Raw genomic sequence first — 16,197 nt, 5'->3', positions numbered from 1 at the left:
GCCTTACACGTGTTCCCAACCAGATATGTCTCTTGGAGCAGGACAATATCAGGTGCAAGTCTCTTAATATGTTGCAGGATGACACAGCGCTTAATCTTGTCCCCAAGACCATTAACATTCCAACTCAAAATTTTTATATTTTCTTTTTACTGAGCACACATTGAAACAAAATAAGGTATGGTTCCCTATAGGATAAATCATAACTGTACTGTCCATACTAACCCAAGAACCATAAACACAAACCATCAATCCCTCCCAACAACCCCCCTCCCTGCTTCCCTGCACTCTGGGCTCAAAACAGACCATAGTTTACTAAATGCAGAGTGCCTGTCGCCCAACAAGTTACTAAAAGAAGAAACTGGGGGAGAACTAGGTAACCCTCCTTCCGTCCTCCCTGTTACTCTAAGACGTAAGTTCTCTGGGCCCAGAAGGGCCAAAGTCATTGTATGGGGTTATTGTACGAAGCCCGCAGTTGCACACCCCACTTAGGAGCTGTCCCGCTGAACCAGATTCTAAACAGGTGACAGCCAAATCAGCGGGGGAGGAGTGGGCGAGTGGTCAGAGACCTTTGAAAGTCTTACTGCGGTAGTTAGGTGATCAGCTTCAGCGGCCACTGGAGCTCTTCTCCGTCATTTCCCTCCATTCATCAAGCCAGTCCGACGCGGCTTCCGTGAGATCAAAGAATCTGGTCTTTCCCTCAGCTTCCACCCAGAGTCGGGCTGGGAAGAGCATGGTGTATTTCAGGCCTTTGTCCCGGAGTCTCCATTTAACGTCCAGAAATGAGCGCTGTTGTTTCTGCACAGCCTGTGTGAAGTCTGGAAAGAATGTAATTTCCGAGTTGTCTAACCTGATTGGTGGGGCAACCCTGGTGGCTTGCAGGATAGTGTCTCTATCTCTGTAGTTCAGCAGCCTGGCCAATATGGGGCGGGGGGCTCCTGGTCTTGTGCAGCCCCCCGGCACCCTGTGCGCTCTTTCGATAACAAACAAGTTGGATAGGCTGTTTGGTTGCAGGTGTGCAGTTATTAGGTTTTCCACAAAGAGATCCGTGGCAGGCCCTTCCGAATTTTCCGGTACGCCAAGGATGCGCACCTTATTGCACCTTGCGCGCCCTTCATAGTCATTCAGTGAGTTTGCGAAACGCTTTTAGTTCTTGAATTTCAGTCTGCAATTGCGAGGCATTTTCCACTAGGCTCGTCGTGGTGAGTTGTAATTGTTTTACTTTTTCCCTATTTTTGGCGAGGTCAGCTCTGATAAGCATCATTTCTGAGGAGAGAGTGTCCATCGCTGCTCCATGGAGGCTCGCACTCCAGTGATGGCTTCCATTACGCCTATTAACGTAAGGTCTGGAGAGTCGCACTCTGCACCACCTTGCTGTTTGTCTTTCATCAGCTCGGGGTCGGGCAGGTCTGCCTTTGGGCAGGTGTAGCGGTCAAGTCTGCTTTGCTGGGATGATTTGGTGCCCTTTGTACCAGACATGACTGTCTACGAGGTCGTCTAGTTCGAGCTCTGCAACTGGGTTGGCTACCCCTCTACCCAGGCAAGTTCTTCCAGGAGCACCACTGTGGGGGGAGGGGTATACCGCACTTGCTTGTAGGCGACTTCTACTTGAGTGGGGGCCCAACAGACTTGGCAGGGCCCTTCAGGGCGGTCCAGAAAGGCTGACTGTTAGCCAACAGTGAGGCACAAGTGCCTCTTGCAAATTCAGGCTCAGCGGTGCTGCACCCTCTCAGCCCAGTTACAGAGAGGGCCGCGCTATCGCAGGGTCAAGGTGGGCCACTACAGTGTCTTTGGCGCAGCGTACCAATGTTCAAGTGTGTGAGCCAGGGCACAGGATAATGGCGCTGTAAGGGTCTCCAAAGGGGAACAATCAAGGTCGTCCCGGTCAGGTCACAGGTAGATGCGTCTCACTCCAGCACTGTGCAGGTTTTGGTGCCTTCTCTCAGTATCCGCTCCGCATCCACAGCTTCCAGCCCCCCCGCAGGCTCCCGCAACGCGTCTCCCCCTTACCGCCTGGGTCCATACTTCGTGCGTGCTTCACAGCTTTGCAGGTGGCGCCGCTTTATGTTCCTCGTTGCTCAGCACCTGCAGGATGGACAAAGGCTGAGTAACGCAGGGCTCCAGAGCGTTTTCAGCCGCACAAAGGCCCCGAAGGCAGGTCCGGCCTGTGATGATCTCCTGGAGGGGAGGGGACACGCCTCCAGTCACGACCTTCCTCCAGACACAGCCGCCACGCTAGGTCCCGGCTTTTACGTTGGAACAGGCCATAGTTGGGAATGCCCGTATCTCCTGCCCTGGGTGTCTGTTTTTCGCGAAATCGGGGCCGGTGAGCTCCGTAGTGTCTGCAATAGACGATTATGGCCTCAGAGGAGCAGATCACGGAGGCACCTCAATTAGCGGCCATCTTGCTCTGCCGCGTAGCCACGCCCCCTGTCTCCAGGACTTTGACTAGAAATTGGAATCCTGAAATCAGATGTGGTGGCAGGCAAGGGAGCTTCACGCATGTGGCTGGTTGGGAATAAACTTGAATTTTCCTAAAGTAGTTGCATGGAGCTTACTTCAATTTGACAATGAGTGCCTGTTCTACTGGAAGACCAGCTACAGTGAAGTCGAACCCACGTTTTGGGTGTTTGGTGGCAATGAAGGCGAGTTATTAGGCTTATCAGCTTGCCTAGCCCCAAAATACTTGAAAAACAGCTGAATTACTGTGGCAAGCTGTAAGTGCTGTTATTAATTCTATCCCCCTGGGACTTGAGTTTATACGGTGTTCGCCAAATTTTTGGGCCAGCCCTAGTGGTGAGAGCACGCACCTCACCCAGCAGTAACCATTGCTAAAAGCACAAGCCAGCACCTCTGAAGATGCAGTACTTTCATCTTAGCGTGTACAGGCCAGCAACAAGAGAGGGAGCGGCACACATATTCCAGTACGCGCTGATCCTCACGAGTGGAGCTCTCCTGCCAGTGCGTTCAGGCCAAAGTGTGAGTAGTAAGCACTGTGAGTCTGCCAGAGCATGCAGGGCAACATTAACATTGAGAGCAGTGTTCAGGATCTGATCCATGTAATTTATCAGGAAATGCTGAAATGATTTGTTGCAACTTATAAGTATATCACACAGATTGAAGGCATCCTATCGTTGCACTGCGCCACAGTCAGGCAGCTCATGGGAGAACAGGAGTGTGGCCATTTAGAGGTTTGTTTTCTACCGGGAGGATTTTATTTGAAATAGATAGTGAAAGAAGACTACAAGTGCCATAGACATTGTAAAAGGACCACATTAAGTGAAAGCATGCCTTTCATGGTAACAAACAAAGGACTTGTGTATCAGACCTAGATTTGCATCTTTTCCACTTTCCATACAAAAATTAAATAAGGGAAATCAAATAGACGGCCATTCATTACAATCGGTAACGGCTCACCCAATGTTTGTCTCACAATCTGGTTCTTCATCTATTGAGTGGGAGGAATGGATTGGAAATTTTGAGAATTATTTGGAAGCGATAGATGGTTTGAAATTTCAACCATCAAGGAAAAGAGTATTGGTGATTAAATCAAATCAAATTCAAATAAACTTTATTCGGTTTTTGTTTGTAAAACCCTAAAATTGCATTGGTGATTAATTTATTAGGAACTGAAGGTGAACATGTTTTCAAGTTTCTGCCTGCAGTTATGGGAGCAGACCATGAAGAAATGGAAGATCCTTATTTTGACGCACAAAAAAGACTAGAGATTTACTGTGAAAAGCAAGTGAACATAGTCAAACAAAGGCATACATTTTATAATCAGAAGACTCATGTATCAATAGATCAATTTGTAAGAAGGCTGTGGGAGTTAGCCCTAAAGTGTGATTTTGGTTCTGTGACTAAGCAGGTGATCAGTGGCCAGTTGATTGTTCAGTGCAAAAACAAAAGAATGCAGGAGGGGTGGTGGCTGCAAAAACACCCAACGCTACAAGAAGCGATTGGGAAAATTGGAGAGGAGTCAGACTCATGCACAAGGGAAATGGAACAATCTACAAAGTCATCTAAGGACTTTGACACTAAAGAGAAACAGGGTGTGAAAAACGGGAAGGAGAAGTCATGCAGGAATGGCAATAGAAGAAGGTATAATGGATGTTACAGGGGTGGAAGTATGTTGCATGCTGCTGATTACAAGGAGTGTTTTCCATGTGAGAAGAATTGTTGTAGGTATGGTAAGAGGGGACATTTTGGAGAGTATGCAAAGATATGATCAAACGTGGAGTAGCATGAGTAGAGTAGGAAGAGAGGATACCAGTAAGAGTGTTTTGTATTGAACGCAAGGAGAGTACAAGGATAGATGAATGGACAAGAGCTGAAATTATAGTGAATATTATACCAATTGAATTAATGGTGGATACAAGGTCAATGTATACCATTATTCCCAAAAAGGTATTTGACCCTATGTGGCCCGGTGTGACATTCCACCCCAGTGACGTACAACCTTAAGGATATGCGTGAGGAAATATATAAATCATAGGTTTTATTTAATCCAATTGTGGGTTTACAGGAAGAAGGGCAGAAGGAAAATGTATGTATCGCTTGATGGTCCAGCTATACTTCGTTGAGTGCAGAAATATGATCTAGATATTTCCTTGGATCTCAGGTCCAATGAGCAAGTTTTGCTTGTTCAGAATGAGGAGGGCTTGGAAGTTGGATGCTAAACCAGTGAGACATGGTGGGCCCGATTCACAAAGGTAAACAGAGACTAAAATCTAATTTTACAATGTTTGGTATTCACAAAGGACATTTACGAGTAGTTAAGATAGACTTTTGTCTCAGGTAAACTTCAATTAAACTTAAGACCAATATTTAAGTTTAACTGAGACAAAAGTCTAACTTTTACACTCGTAAATGCCCTTTGTGAATACTGAAAGCCGTAAAGTTAGACTGTGGGCCCGATTCACAAACATAAACTCAGACGAACAACCCAATGCCCGAGCACATATTCAAAATACTACAATAAAAGTCATCAATATAAATGAAATCGTAGATGTTCTTGGTCTTTATTATCTTCTTTAGAGATCCAGCCAACACGTGTTTTGTTGTCCGGGGAATTAACCCACAACTTCCTCAGGGCTGGAAAGATAATTGGATGATAAACAATTGTAGTGTGTAGAACGACCGATAGTGAGTATGCAGCCGTTTGGTGAATTGCTATCGAGAAGGCAGGTAGTATTAAGGCTGGGAACTGGAACACTCGAAAGCGTCTCAGAGTTCCCAGCACTTAGCGGTCGCCATATTGGATAACCTGCGCTTAGAGGGTAACCTGTAGCAATAAGTATTGTACATGGGCAAATCCTAACAAATTTTTACACGCTTTGTAAAAGGGGGTGGAAAAACAATGTTTAAAAAGAAAACTATAGTGTCTAGCATTCTATAATTTAGACTAACTCTTACCATATCCATAAGAAATGTTTCAATTACTATTTTTATGTTCAAGGTGGTTTAGCGCTTCAATACGGGTATGCTACCATATACTTTCCCTCTTTTAGGATATTACTTATTTTTGATCACTCACCTTCACTGTGAGAGATAAAAGATAGGCACACATATCCCCACCAACATTATCAGTAAGTTGATGCTATCTCGCATGAACTTACAATGTATTGATATTGATATGTGCATCATGTCCCATAATATAACACTGTGATGATACAATAGACTTACAATGTATATTTACAATCTGTGTGATAATAGCCACTACAATTCTTATAACACTAATGTATGACATACCTTTGGTGTAAAGGATAGATGTTGTGTTTGGGTCTCCACTACACTTTATGTGTATAGTGTGTACTGTGTCCTACACACTACAAATGTTTATCATCCAATTATGTTTCCAGCCCTGAGGAAGTCATGGGTTAATTCCCCGGACGACGAAGCACATGTTGGCTAGATCTCTAAAAAAGATAATAAAGACCAAGAACATCTACAATATAATTTATATTGGTGACTTGTAAAGTAATATTTTGGATGTGTGCTCAGGCGTTGAGTTGTTCTTAAGGCAAATCCCCAGGGATCATATTTAGGGTTTTTGGTGGTTCCCCCCTCCCTTGAACACCATAGCAATTTATACCAAGCCCCACACATATCTATTAAAAGTGAGCGCCATTACCACATGGTGCCTCATCACCCGCCATATAGTTACTCGTAAACTGAGACGAAAGTCTAACTTTACAACTTTCTGCATTCACAAAGGGCGTTTACAAGTAGAAAAGTTAGAGTTTTATTTCAGTTTCACTTAAGTTTTAGTCTCAAGTTTAACTGAGACGCAAACTTTGGGTCTCAGTTAAAATTGAGACCAAAACGTAAGTCTTGTCCTGTACAGTAGGGTTGTCCCACATAGGCCAGGAAGTCCAACTCTGTGCTGAAATTTCAGGATATCTGCATTGGATACATTTAGATTTGATCAATCTACATCAAAATCATTTACATGGTCCAAGGATACCCTAATATTTTAGAATTGATCCAACACTGACAGACCTATGTGGGGTACCTCAGATACATACCCCACATAGGTCCGGTCTTTCTGGCAGGCTTCAGCAGAATCAGTCAAATAACATAGTTTGAGATAATCAACTATCTCCACCTGTTCAACTTGGAGCACTCTGTTGCTATAACAGTCTAGATTGTGAGATCACGTTGCATACTTACATGCCATAGTTTCTAATTAGGTAGGCAGATCCCAGAGACCCAAGCAGTCCTCCTAAACTAAAGATGGAAATGGTGAAGGACCACAGTAGAGTGACAGTTTCTTCAGGGACTGTGGAATTGTACCGATCCATCCAGGTCTGGTTGATGAAGGTCTTAATGAACTGCAAAAAATAAATGTTTTATTTATATAATCAAGCTGTTGTTGAGCTCTCCAGTATGTTTCAGTGGTCATACAACCTCAAATATTTCCTACAATACAACTGTCTGATGAACCTCTGAGAGGTCCACTACAAAAGTATGAGTGCCCACTGAGAACGAGTGTGATTGAGTAGCAACAAATCCACGACACAATTTGTGACTGTGTGGTTTTTAATTCACAAACAAATGGGTGTGTCTTTAATGGTGCTTAACAGTTAACAGGAAATGTAAGAAAGTCTGTCTTTGAATCTTAACATTCACGAGATAGGTGGGAGTGTGGATAAACTCAACCACTAATCTGAGTTTGATTAGGGAACAAGACACCCAATTATCACTTGAAAGTTAATCTACAGTGTATAATGCATGCTGGCACACAGAGTCACCAACCAAGACTCCACAAGCGGTAGTGATTAATTACGCAGTATGATACTGGCACATATAGTGTCAGTCCAAAACCTGTGTTTTTTATTTTCAGATTGGTCACCATAAAAGACGATAAAAACCAGACTAAGGACAACTATATACCTGCCCATTTTAGGTGCAGATTCCTGCACATTTTCCTGAAAAATAGGTGGAACCTTAAAATACCAGGGCGGAAAAGTGAATCGCCCTGACGAAAGCCCAGGACCCAGTAGGTCCAATTTTAAGGGCTGAAACATGTTGGCTTTAGGATCATAGGACCATAATATCCTCATTACCCTATTTTCCCCCGTTTTAAAATTCCCAGTAACTCCATGAATAAAGGGATACCTTGGAGTTACAAGATGATTTTTAATCTTGAGTTCCCTGGTCTACTTCTCCTAAGTGCTCCCTGAAATATGGTTGAGCCCACCCTGACTTTTAGGAGTCCGGGTGAACCCGATAGTGAAGCATGACTCTACCAGAGTGTGTGAGAGTTATATAACAAAAAGGAATCTTTTCCTTCCCAACCCTAAACAGATGATGTACCACCTGAGGAGAATAGTGCCTCATGTATCACACGAATACAGGGCGGGATACTGTATGTTTGGCTAGTATTAAATAGGGAGGACGTGTCCCACCAGCACCTCTTCCATCCAGTGGAAGAACCTCTTCGCCCTCCTGGCATGGGAGAGGGTTTTTCCACCCTTCTCTAGGTCAAGATATAGCGATAAACTCCATTGAGCAAGTGTGGGTGAGGATTAACACTAATAAACAAATGCGTGCAAAGAAAAGTTCCAATCACTAACTGTAGTAAGGGCGTAACCCCAATAACCAAATGCTGTTGATATAAATCCAAATACACAAATGCTAGTGCAGCTTTGCCTCAGAGACTAAGTGTCAGCGGAGGTTAAAACACCAAGGAACAATTGTGCACACGCATGAGCACCAATAAAAAAGGATGTGTGAGACTACACACTAATAAATAAGTGTCTGTGGGGCTGGGGCTCTTCTCAGACAGGTATTGGTGGGACTAACAATCTGTAAGCAAATATGATTATTGCTATGTCAAAATAAGCAAATGCAGGTGGGGCTTCCCGTATTGCCATATTGTTCGAATTGTTAATGTATTATATAGTGCAGTAGTTGAGTGGCAAATGAGTTATATAGCAATCTACCGAACAACACTGCCTATCCCATCACTCTTCAGACCCATTCAGAATGGTATACACTAAGGGCCTGATTCACAAAGGTAAATTTAGACATGAAGTCCTACTTTAGATTTCACGTCTAAACTTAAGGGGCAGCTTAATTGGGCCCTTCGACTTCAGGCCTACATTTAGATTTCTAGTCTAAGTTTACCTTTGTAAATCGGGCTCCAAGTACATTAGCGCCTCTAAATTGAAATGTTACTACAAAGAGGTGACTAATAGATCCCCAATGGTTGGTGAGTGCAATAAGAAAAATAATATAATTAAAAAAATTGCATAAAAAAAGAAAACAAACAATAATCTTGGGGTATTTCAAACAATTTAATAATTTACATTTATAAATATCTAAAATAAACTGTAAAAAAATAGGTAACTGAGAGAACATCATACTAACTAAAATGTTATAATGAATACTGTTAATATTATAATAATATTAGTGTATTTGATGGTAACTTATACAATGCAATACAATAAATACATTAAAAGGGGTGCATTTGAGGGTGCGGGGTTCTCCCAGATATATATTTATATAAATATTATTGTTTTTATCATTAGAATTAGTAGTAAAATTAGTCCCCGTATTATTATGTTTACTTACTGCTAACATTATTCATTTAAATATGCATTTTTCAATAAATGTAAATAAAATATTAAAAAGGAATAAGGGAACAATAAAGATACTGTATTCATGAAATAAAAAAGATTTTGATAAAATGAGAAGGATAAGGGATGATGTAAGTTTAAAGAAATTCAAAATAATTATTTAAGTGGTGGAGTTAGGGATAGTATCAGGGTTAGAGTATGGTGAAAAGATGAATCATATAAATATCAAATTTTACAATAGGGAAGGTGTGAGTGTTTTGTTTAGGAAAACATATCATTAGTTTAACAATCATTAATAACCATGCGGTCAAGAAAAAAATAATTAATGAACTGAATTTACAAAATTGAAGTTGAGGTACTTGTAGGGATGAAGTTGTGGGTTAAGGGTAGTGGTAAAATATGTATCTTATCTTTGCAATGTGGTGATGCATGATGTAGTGCCCCACACTATAGTGATAGACATTGTAATAAGATGCGCCTGCCAGATCTGAATGACAGAGATGTACACACAGAGTGTGACTGATAGTTAGGTCACCCCTATGGGACACAGGGAAAATGCAAGGGCAGGATGGGCTGAGAACTCATTACCCCCTTTAGTTGCAAAAGCAGGCTTTAGAAAGTGTACGCAACTTTTGTATAGGCACTCACATGATATTCTTCAACTGTGAGGATATGTTCCTGGATACAATACTAGTCGCAGGAGAGCTGGACTACTTAAGGTGCTTTTCTTCACAACTCCAATTGAAATCTATGGGTTTTTAGACAACATATATAGAAATCTGTGTTGTAAGTGTAATTGTTTTACTCCAGACATATCTTCTATTGGACCCCAGGTTAATGCATGGCTGAATAAAAGAAAGGATTTCATGGTGCCTTCAGCCTAAGACATGGCCAACACAAGGTAGCCTACTCACCTCTGAAGGGGCATTGACCACTGAAATGTGGAAACCAAAGAGGAACATGGATCCAATGCACAGCACGGAGTTAAGGAGGAACATTAACCAGCACTGGAACTGTAAAGAGAGAAATATTATGTGAGAATTGTGTTATAATTTGTCATTAGTCTAATCACATTTCTAATTCCGGCCCAGAGACAGGACATATCTCCAGGACTATAAAGACCCACAAAAACACCCTTAAATAGGCCATATCCAACACTGAACATGGCCAGAGGTGGAGTGGGTGATTGCGGGAAATTATTTAATTCCAAGCATTCTAATCCCACGGCAAGGTCAGTGGGAATGGGGCACCGTTTGTCAAATGGTTGTCTGCTATCAATGCATGACAGGTAGTTCTTACAACTCACTCCACCACTTTACCAAGAGGCCTTTGGAAGTCCTGGAACACACAAGTCAAATGAACCCATATCTGTTCATGTTACAATCCCTAAAACATATCGCTTTATCTGTTGTTTCCTGTTTCCTTATTTCTTTAAAATGGGTCTGAATGACAAATGTAATCATGTTCTGAGTTCAGCATGCAGGTTCTTCTACAGAGGGTAGTGGGTAAATGTTGAACTCCACAACAAGGACCTGATTTTCAATTGGGTAGTCTTAGAAAATCAATTGACTCATGTTGGAAGTTCTATATCTGGGGGAGAATCCATAAGTTCCAGCAACCCATAGGTTCCAGGAAGAGGTACAGAGCTCTTGTAAAGTTCAAAGTTCTTGAGCTAGGGAGCAAGTGCCTTGATCCTCTGTCATGTACCATGTGTTCAGACCTACCATAACGCACAATCCAGTGTCGGGGGGACCAAGCACACCTGGGGAGTGGGAGAAAACTCAATCCTATTATTCTCTCAATATCAGCACTAAGTTCATGGACGTTTATTCACCAAAATGCCTGGGGTAGCGGAAGTGACATCACACGACCTTTGACCATAAATGACATCGCAGAAAGTGACATCATATGATCTTTAACCCTAAATCTTTCTAGGAGGTGATGTCATGTGGCCTTAGTCCTGAGTACATCACAGTAATTGACATCACTGACTTCAATAATAACTGCATCATTCATATGAAAATAAGACCCAAACAAATGTCTCTTTTAGATACCGTCTATATTAGGGTGCTGACATGATATCTGAAAGTGGTGGGAAATAATACAAATGCGCCAGACCTTCTCCACAGAGTGCACAGAGGGGTTCCGAAACTGATAATTATTTTAACATTTTGGCTCAAATAGTGCATTGTGAAGCACATTTGTAACATAGGTTACTTAAATGTCCAGGCTCTGAATGGGGCTCATTAAATATTCATGTCTTTTCATGGTGTGCCAAGCCAATCGACCCCACTGTTTCAAAATGTGCTTTGGGTCCCCCATATGTTAAAAATGATCTCTAGCATGTCAGGACCAACATTTTATCATGACTGCTCCCTCCCATATGCCAGGAATTACCTCCAATGTGCTAGCGCCCTCATGTTGTCATGGCTTTCCCTTTTGGCAATTGTGAGAAGTTGGCCTGGTATATGCTGGTCACTAGTTAAAGTGGCCACCTTGCACCAGTACATTTCGACTCTTATGGTAGATAGGTTTAAGACAACCTTTTTAAGAAAGCTATCCTAGTGGTAGCTGTGGAGAGCAGCCTTCAGGCTAAGTCTCAGAGGAATGTAAAGCAGCTTGTTTTACCTTATATATTTGTATTTATTACTAGACACACTCTACTAATCTCTTTATGAGATTAGAAGTCAAGGACATATGCACAAATCAACGTTTCACAAAAAATTAAGCACTTATATGGCTGGGGCCCAAGGGGCGTACCAGACCATATACTAAATAAGAGGTATAAGAAGAACGACTTGTGGAGATAGAAGGCCTAAGGTCTTCAGAAGCGCTGGGGCCTCACTAATCCACCCAAGGCAGGTAAGTAAAGGACCCACGGGAGACGCATGCAGTGTGAGAACACAGCCGCGGATTCAAATAGACTTCAATGGAGCAAATCGCGGTTGGAATTTTAAAGTTTTAGGATACTTCTGGAGAGTCTACAAGCAAGTCACTTACAAGGTAAGTAGTTCTAGAGCAACACACACAGGAGCACAGGAGTACTTGAGTTACCTCACCCAGGGAAGCCGGGTGCATAGGTGTCTTTTGGTGTCGGGTCTCGGCGTCGTTTTCAATGGGAGCCAAAGAAGACTTGCTGCTTGTGAAGACAGGAGAAGTGTCCGGTGGAATCCAAGGCTGGATTCTGAAGAAAGAAGACCTGAAAGCAGAGGAGACAGTGTTCAAAGTCACTTGCCAGTGACCCGGGGCCAGGAAGCTGGATGCCCACAGTAGTCGGGTGATTTCAGGTGATCACAGGTGTCTTGACTCTTCAGCCACGAGGTCCAGGAGGCGTCAATGATGACCAGGAGCTGGATTCGGAGTGTCCCATAAAGTCTGCAGCTTACTGAGGTGTCGGCAACTGGATTGAAGCCAACAAGCCTTGGCAACAGCAAGTCTTGTGGAAAGTGAAGAAAGTCAGCGGTGCAGACCAGCAAGGTCTGAGGGACACACCCAGCAAGAGTAAGTCAGCACAAGCCTGGAGCAACCAGGGGAGCCCTTTGGTTCTGTAGAAAAGTCTTCAGGGTACCCACAAGCCAACCAGCAAGGGATCGCAAAGACGCCTCTGGAGGATTCACTCACCAGGATCCCATGGTGACTCGGGACAAGGTAGGCCTATGATTTTCAGAGGAAATCCTGCTGGAGGTTTGGGCCATATGTGGTCCAAAGCACAAATTCGTAGAACGTCGTGATAGGGGTTGCACATGACAATAGTGCATTGTACCAGGGTATTGCTGTTCCCCGTCACTCGTGGGGTCCACTCACCTCAGCTTTGCTGGGAACTCATGATGGCCATTGAGAAGTCAGGAAATCTACTTCCAGGGCTGCAGGGACTTCGGACTCCGGCGGGAGCGGAACAGTTTGCGACCATTGATGCAAAGTTTCGGTGCCTGCCAAGCAGGGGAGTCACTCCTTGACTCCAAGGGAGATTCTTCAGTCTTCCAGTGGTAGTGGAACATCGAAGGTCCAGGATTCTTCTTCAGAGCGTCGTCCAGGGATATTTAGTTTGCAATGGCAAGGGTTCCCTAACTTATACTACAAGGAAGGGAGGGACTAGCTCTATGACCACTCCTATGGGAGGGTCAGGGAGTGGGTGGCTACACCCACTTCCCTTTGTCCAGTTTCGCACCAGAGCAGGGGCTGGTAGCCCCTGAACCGGTTTGAGCTGGCATATGCACAGAGGAACCAAGCAAGAACAAACACAGAGGAGCCTACTGCTCCCCCAGTGCAGGAATTCAAAGCACTCTAGGAGTGCACCCATACAGCCCCAATACACTAAATCCTGTCTGGAAGGTGGTTACACCTCCCTGTGACAGGATGCCTACTGTTGGGCCTCCTCCACTGCGAGTTTCGGTCAGCAGCAGGAGGGCAGCCCAGTGTCTGTGCTGGTGGCATCCATTTTGTGATGCCAGGGCTCTTCAGGATTCTACAGTGTTTCCACAGTGGGTACATGTCTATCCCTCTAGATTGGTGGGATCATACTCCCAGACCAGTTACTGGTGTGGGGGTATGATTCCAAAGCGTTTGACTCCAAACACGACATGTTTTGATGCAGCCATCCCAAAGTTAGCATTTACCGCTAGGTTATAATGCACTTAAGAGTATATGGTTTAACCGCATCCACAAACAGCTACAGAGAACGGACTCTGAGAGCTGCAGAGGGGCCCTGCGCAGGCAGAGGCACCCCTTCACATGGAAACCAAGCACCTTGCCCTCAGGATTGTTAGGGCCTGCCTTAGGGGTGACTGATAGGTTTATATGTGTCTGCATGGTGAGAGATAGGGAACCTATACCTCAGTGAGGAGTGCTAACACTACCTCACCCAGGCTGCAGTAGCAAGCCTGTGGTGTCAGATTTAGTCTGCTTCCCAGGGGTGACATAATACATGCTTTAGCCCCTGGCAGGCCTGTGAAGTACCTATGCCCTTGGTACCTAAGGTACCATATACTAGGGGCTCATAAGGTACCACAGTACCCAATCACTAGTGCATCTAATATGCACTCCAAGTTGTTTAAAGAGAACAGAGAGGCTGGGGCCCTGATTAGCAGGGTCCCAGCCAGACTATAGCCAGAAACCAGTGTAAACATCAGAAAAAAAGTGGGGGCAACATAACTACAGATCCTACTCTCCTACAGCAATACTTTCCTCAAGTCTGCCAGCACCAGGATTTTCCCAAGCGGTGCCCCAAATGTTAAGAATTGCTTGTAGTATGCCAACAACAGTATTTCACCATGGACCAAATTTACCAAGGTTTTCCTCTGATATGCCAGTACAAGTATATTATCAAAAATGTCTGTATTGATCGGAATTGCTTTCAGTACACTGGTACAAGTATTTTTCCATAATATATTGCCATTCTTACTTTGATTTATTAATACTCACACTCTCTTTTACTATCAATCCCTTATTCAAAGTCACTCTCACTTATTCGCTCTCATTGATTCTCTCATTTTCACTTGTGGTTACACTCACTCACTGTCACTCACTAATTCTCACTCACAGTCTTTAACACTCCTTCATATATATTTTTGCTAATACATTTTCACTCACCTGCAGCTACTCTTACCCTTGGTCTGACTCACTTACTAACACATTATCTGACTCATGCTCACTCACTACCTATCGGTGAGTCTCACTCACACACACACAGGCTGATACACAAAGGCACAAATGTCCACACATACACAAGTTTTTGCTCTCATGGTCACACTCTTACCCACACACACACACCCTACTTTTAAAAGCGTTATCTTATTACCTGAGCTGCCAGTGAAGGTCCATTTTGTTTTTAAACATGCAAGCAAGGGAGGGTGGCACCATGATGCCCAAAAGAGCAAACTACACCTATGTTCTTGGAACTAAATATCCCACCTCTGAGGCCAGTCAAGGCTGGAAACCGAAAAGAGCTCTGGCAAATGATGACATACCAGCCACCATACTGTGCTGCTTGCGCACAGAGAATTATCCCAACAACTGTAAAGGGAGCTTAGGTAGAGTTCCAACCAAATACATTAATGTGGAAAATGGTGCATTATCCCACACCAGTTTCATCAGAAACTAAAGTCCCCATTTCCTTTTCTGATCATTCCTCTTTTGCTCTCTCATTCTTTTCTAAACCCTCGCCTCGGCAGACCTGACCTCCAACTCGGGCCTCTCTCCTCATGGGTCTTTGAATGCGAACAAAGTGGGGCCCACGAGCTGAATGGAGGACGCACACCCAGCTTCTTCATCACAGGAAGAAGGTTGTGGTGTTGGATTCCGGCGAGGTGTGGAGCATGTCTAGGCTGGTCAGGTGGCAACCTGGTTCCAATGCCTCTGGACGTGATCGTGACCATGGTTCTTCTTGTGTGCTGGGGCGGTCTGGACTGCTTGGTAATCCTGATTCTGGGTGTGATGATCTCGATTCTGGTGTGCCTGATCTGGGAAATTCCTGGAGGTTGAGATTCAGACCGAATTGGCATCAAGACTATGAAATGTCCTAGACATCAGGGACCGTTAGATCCTGTTCTCTCTTGCTGTTGCATTTTCACATTTTGTATTTTCGTAACAATTGTTTTTATTCTTTGTATGGGAGGGTGATGTGCCGTGGGCTTGCTTGTCCCCTTATTAACTTCACATCTATTAGTTATGTCCCTCTTTGCTTTCTATCCCTGTTGCTGGGCTGCACCCCGGTATTTCATGTGTCATTCCCTGACAACAGAATGCTCTGTGTTCCCGAGCTTGACTTTTGGCAGTTGAATGTTAGCTGCTGTCCAAGCTGGTGGTCCTTTACATGCTCTCCTGAATAAATTAGCCTAATGCCTACAGAGCATTTCCTGGATTTCTTTACAAGATCTCTAACCATAACACCTCTATACCTTCTTCTCTCAGCCTATCTTCTCTCTCCTTCTTACTATCAGTCTCTTGTTTTTACCTCCAAGTTCTTCATTCTCTCTCCGGGTGTCCGTGTTATTGCTCCCATCACTTTCTCTCCTCATTCGCAATGATTTTAATCCTTTTCACCATCATCCCTTCTCTCTCTTATGCACAGTTGTTCTTCCTCCATCCTTTCTCTGAATACCTTCCTGCCACTTCCTCC

At 43.8% G+C, this 16,197-nt stretch overlaps 1 protein-coding gene across 3 annotated transcripts in view; it reads right to left on the bottom strand.

Annotated features, from left to right (window-relative positions):
• The window catches only part of LOC146783420 (solute carrier family 2, facilitated glucose transporter member 11-like), a 617,692-nt gene that overhangs the window by 432,240 nt on the left and 169,255 nt on the right, over positions 1 to 16,197 (bottom strand). For all 3 annotated transcript variants that reach the window (XM_085636133.1, XM_085636132.1, XM_085636134.1), the window contains exons 2-3: positions 9,995 to 10,093; positions 6,670 to 6,830 (exon numbers count right to left, since the gene is read on the bottom strand). In XM_085636133.1, coding sequence (XP_085492259.1) covers positions 6,670 to 6,830; positions 9,995 to 10,093 — 260 coding nt within the window. The remainder of the gene's footprint in view (positions 1 to 6,669; positions 6,831 to 9,994; positions 10,094 to 16,197) is intronic.

The sequence above is a fragment of the Triturus cristatus genome, chromosome 11 (genome assembly GCF_964204655.1).
Source record: "Triturus cristatus chromosome 11, aTriCri1.1, whole genome shotgun sequence".
Taxonomy (NCBI): domain Eukaryota; kingdom Metazoa; phylum Chordata; class Amphibia; order Caudata; family Salamandridae; genus Triturus; species Triturus cristatus.
Note: the sequence above shows the minus strand (reverse complement) of the source record. Positions and strands in the feature narration are given on the sequence as shown.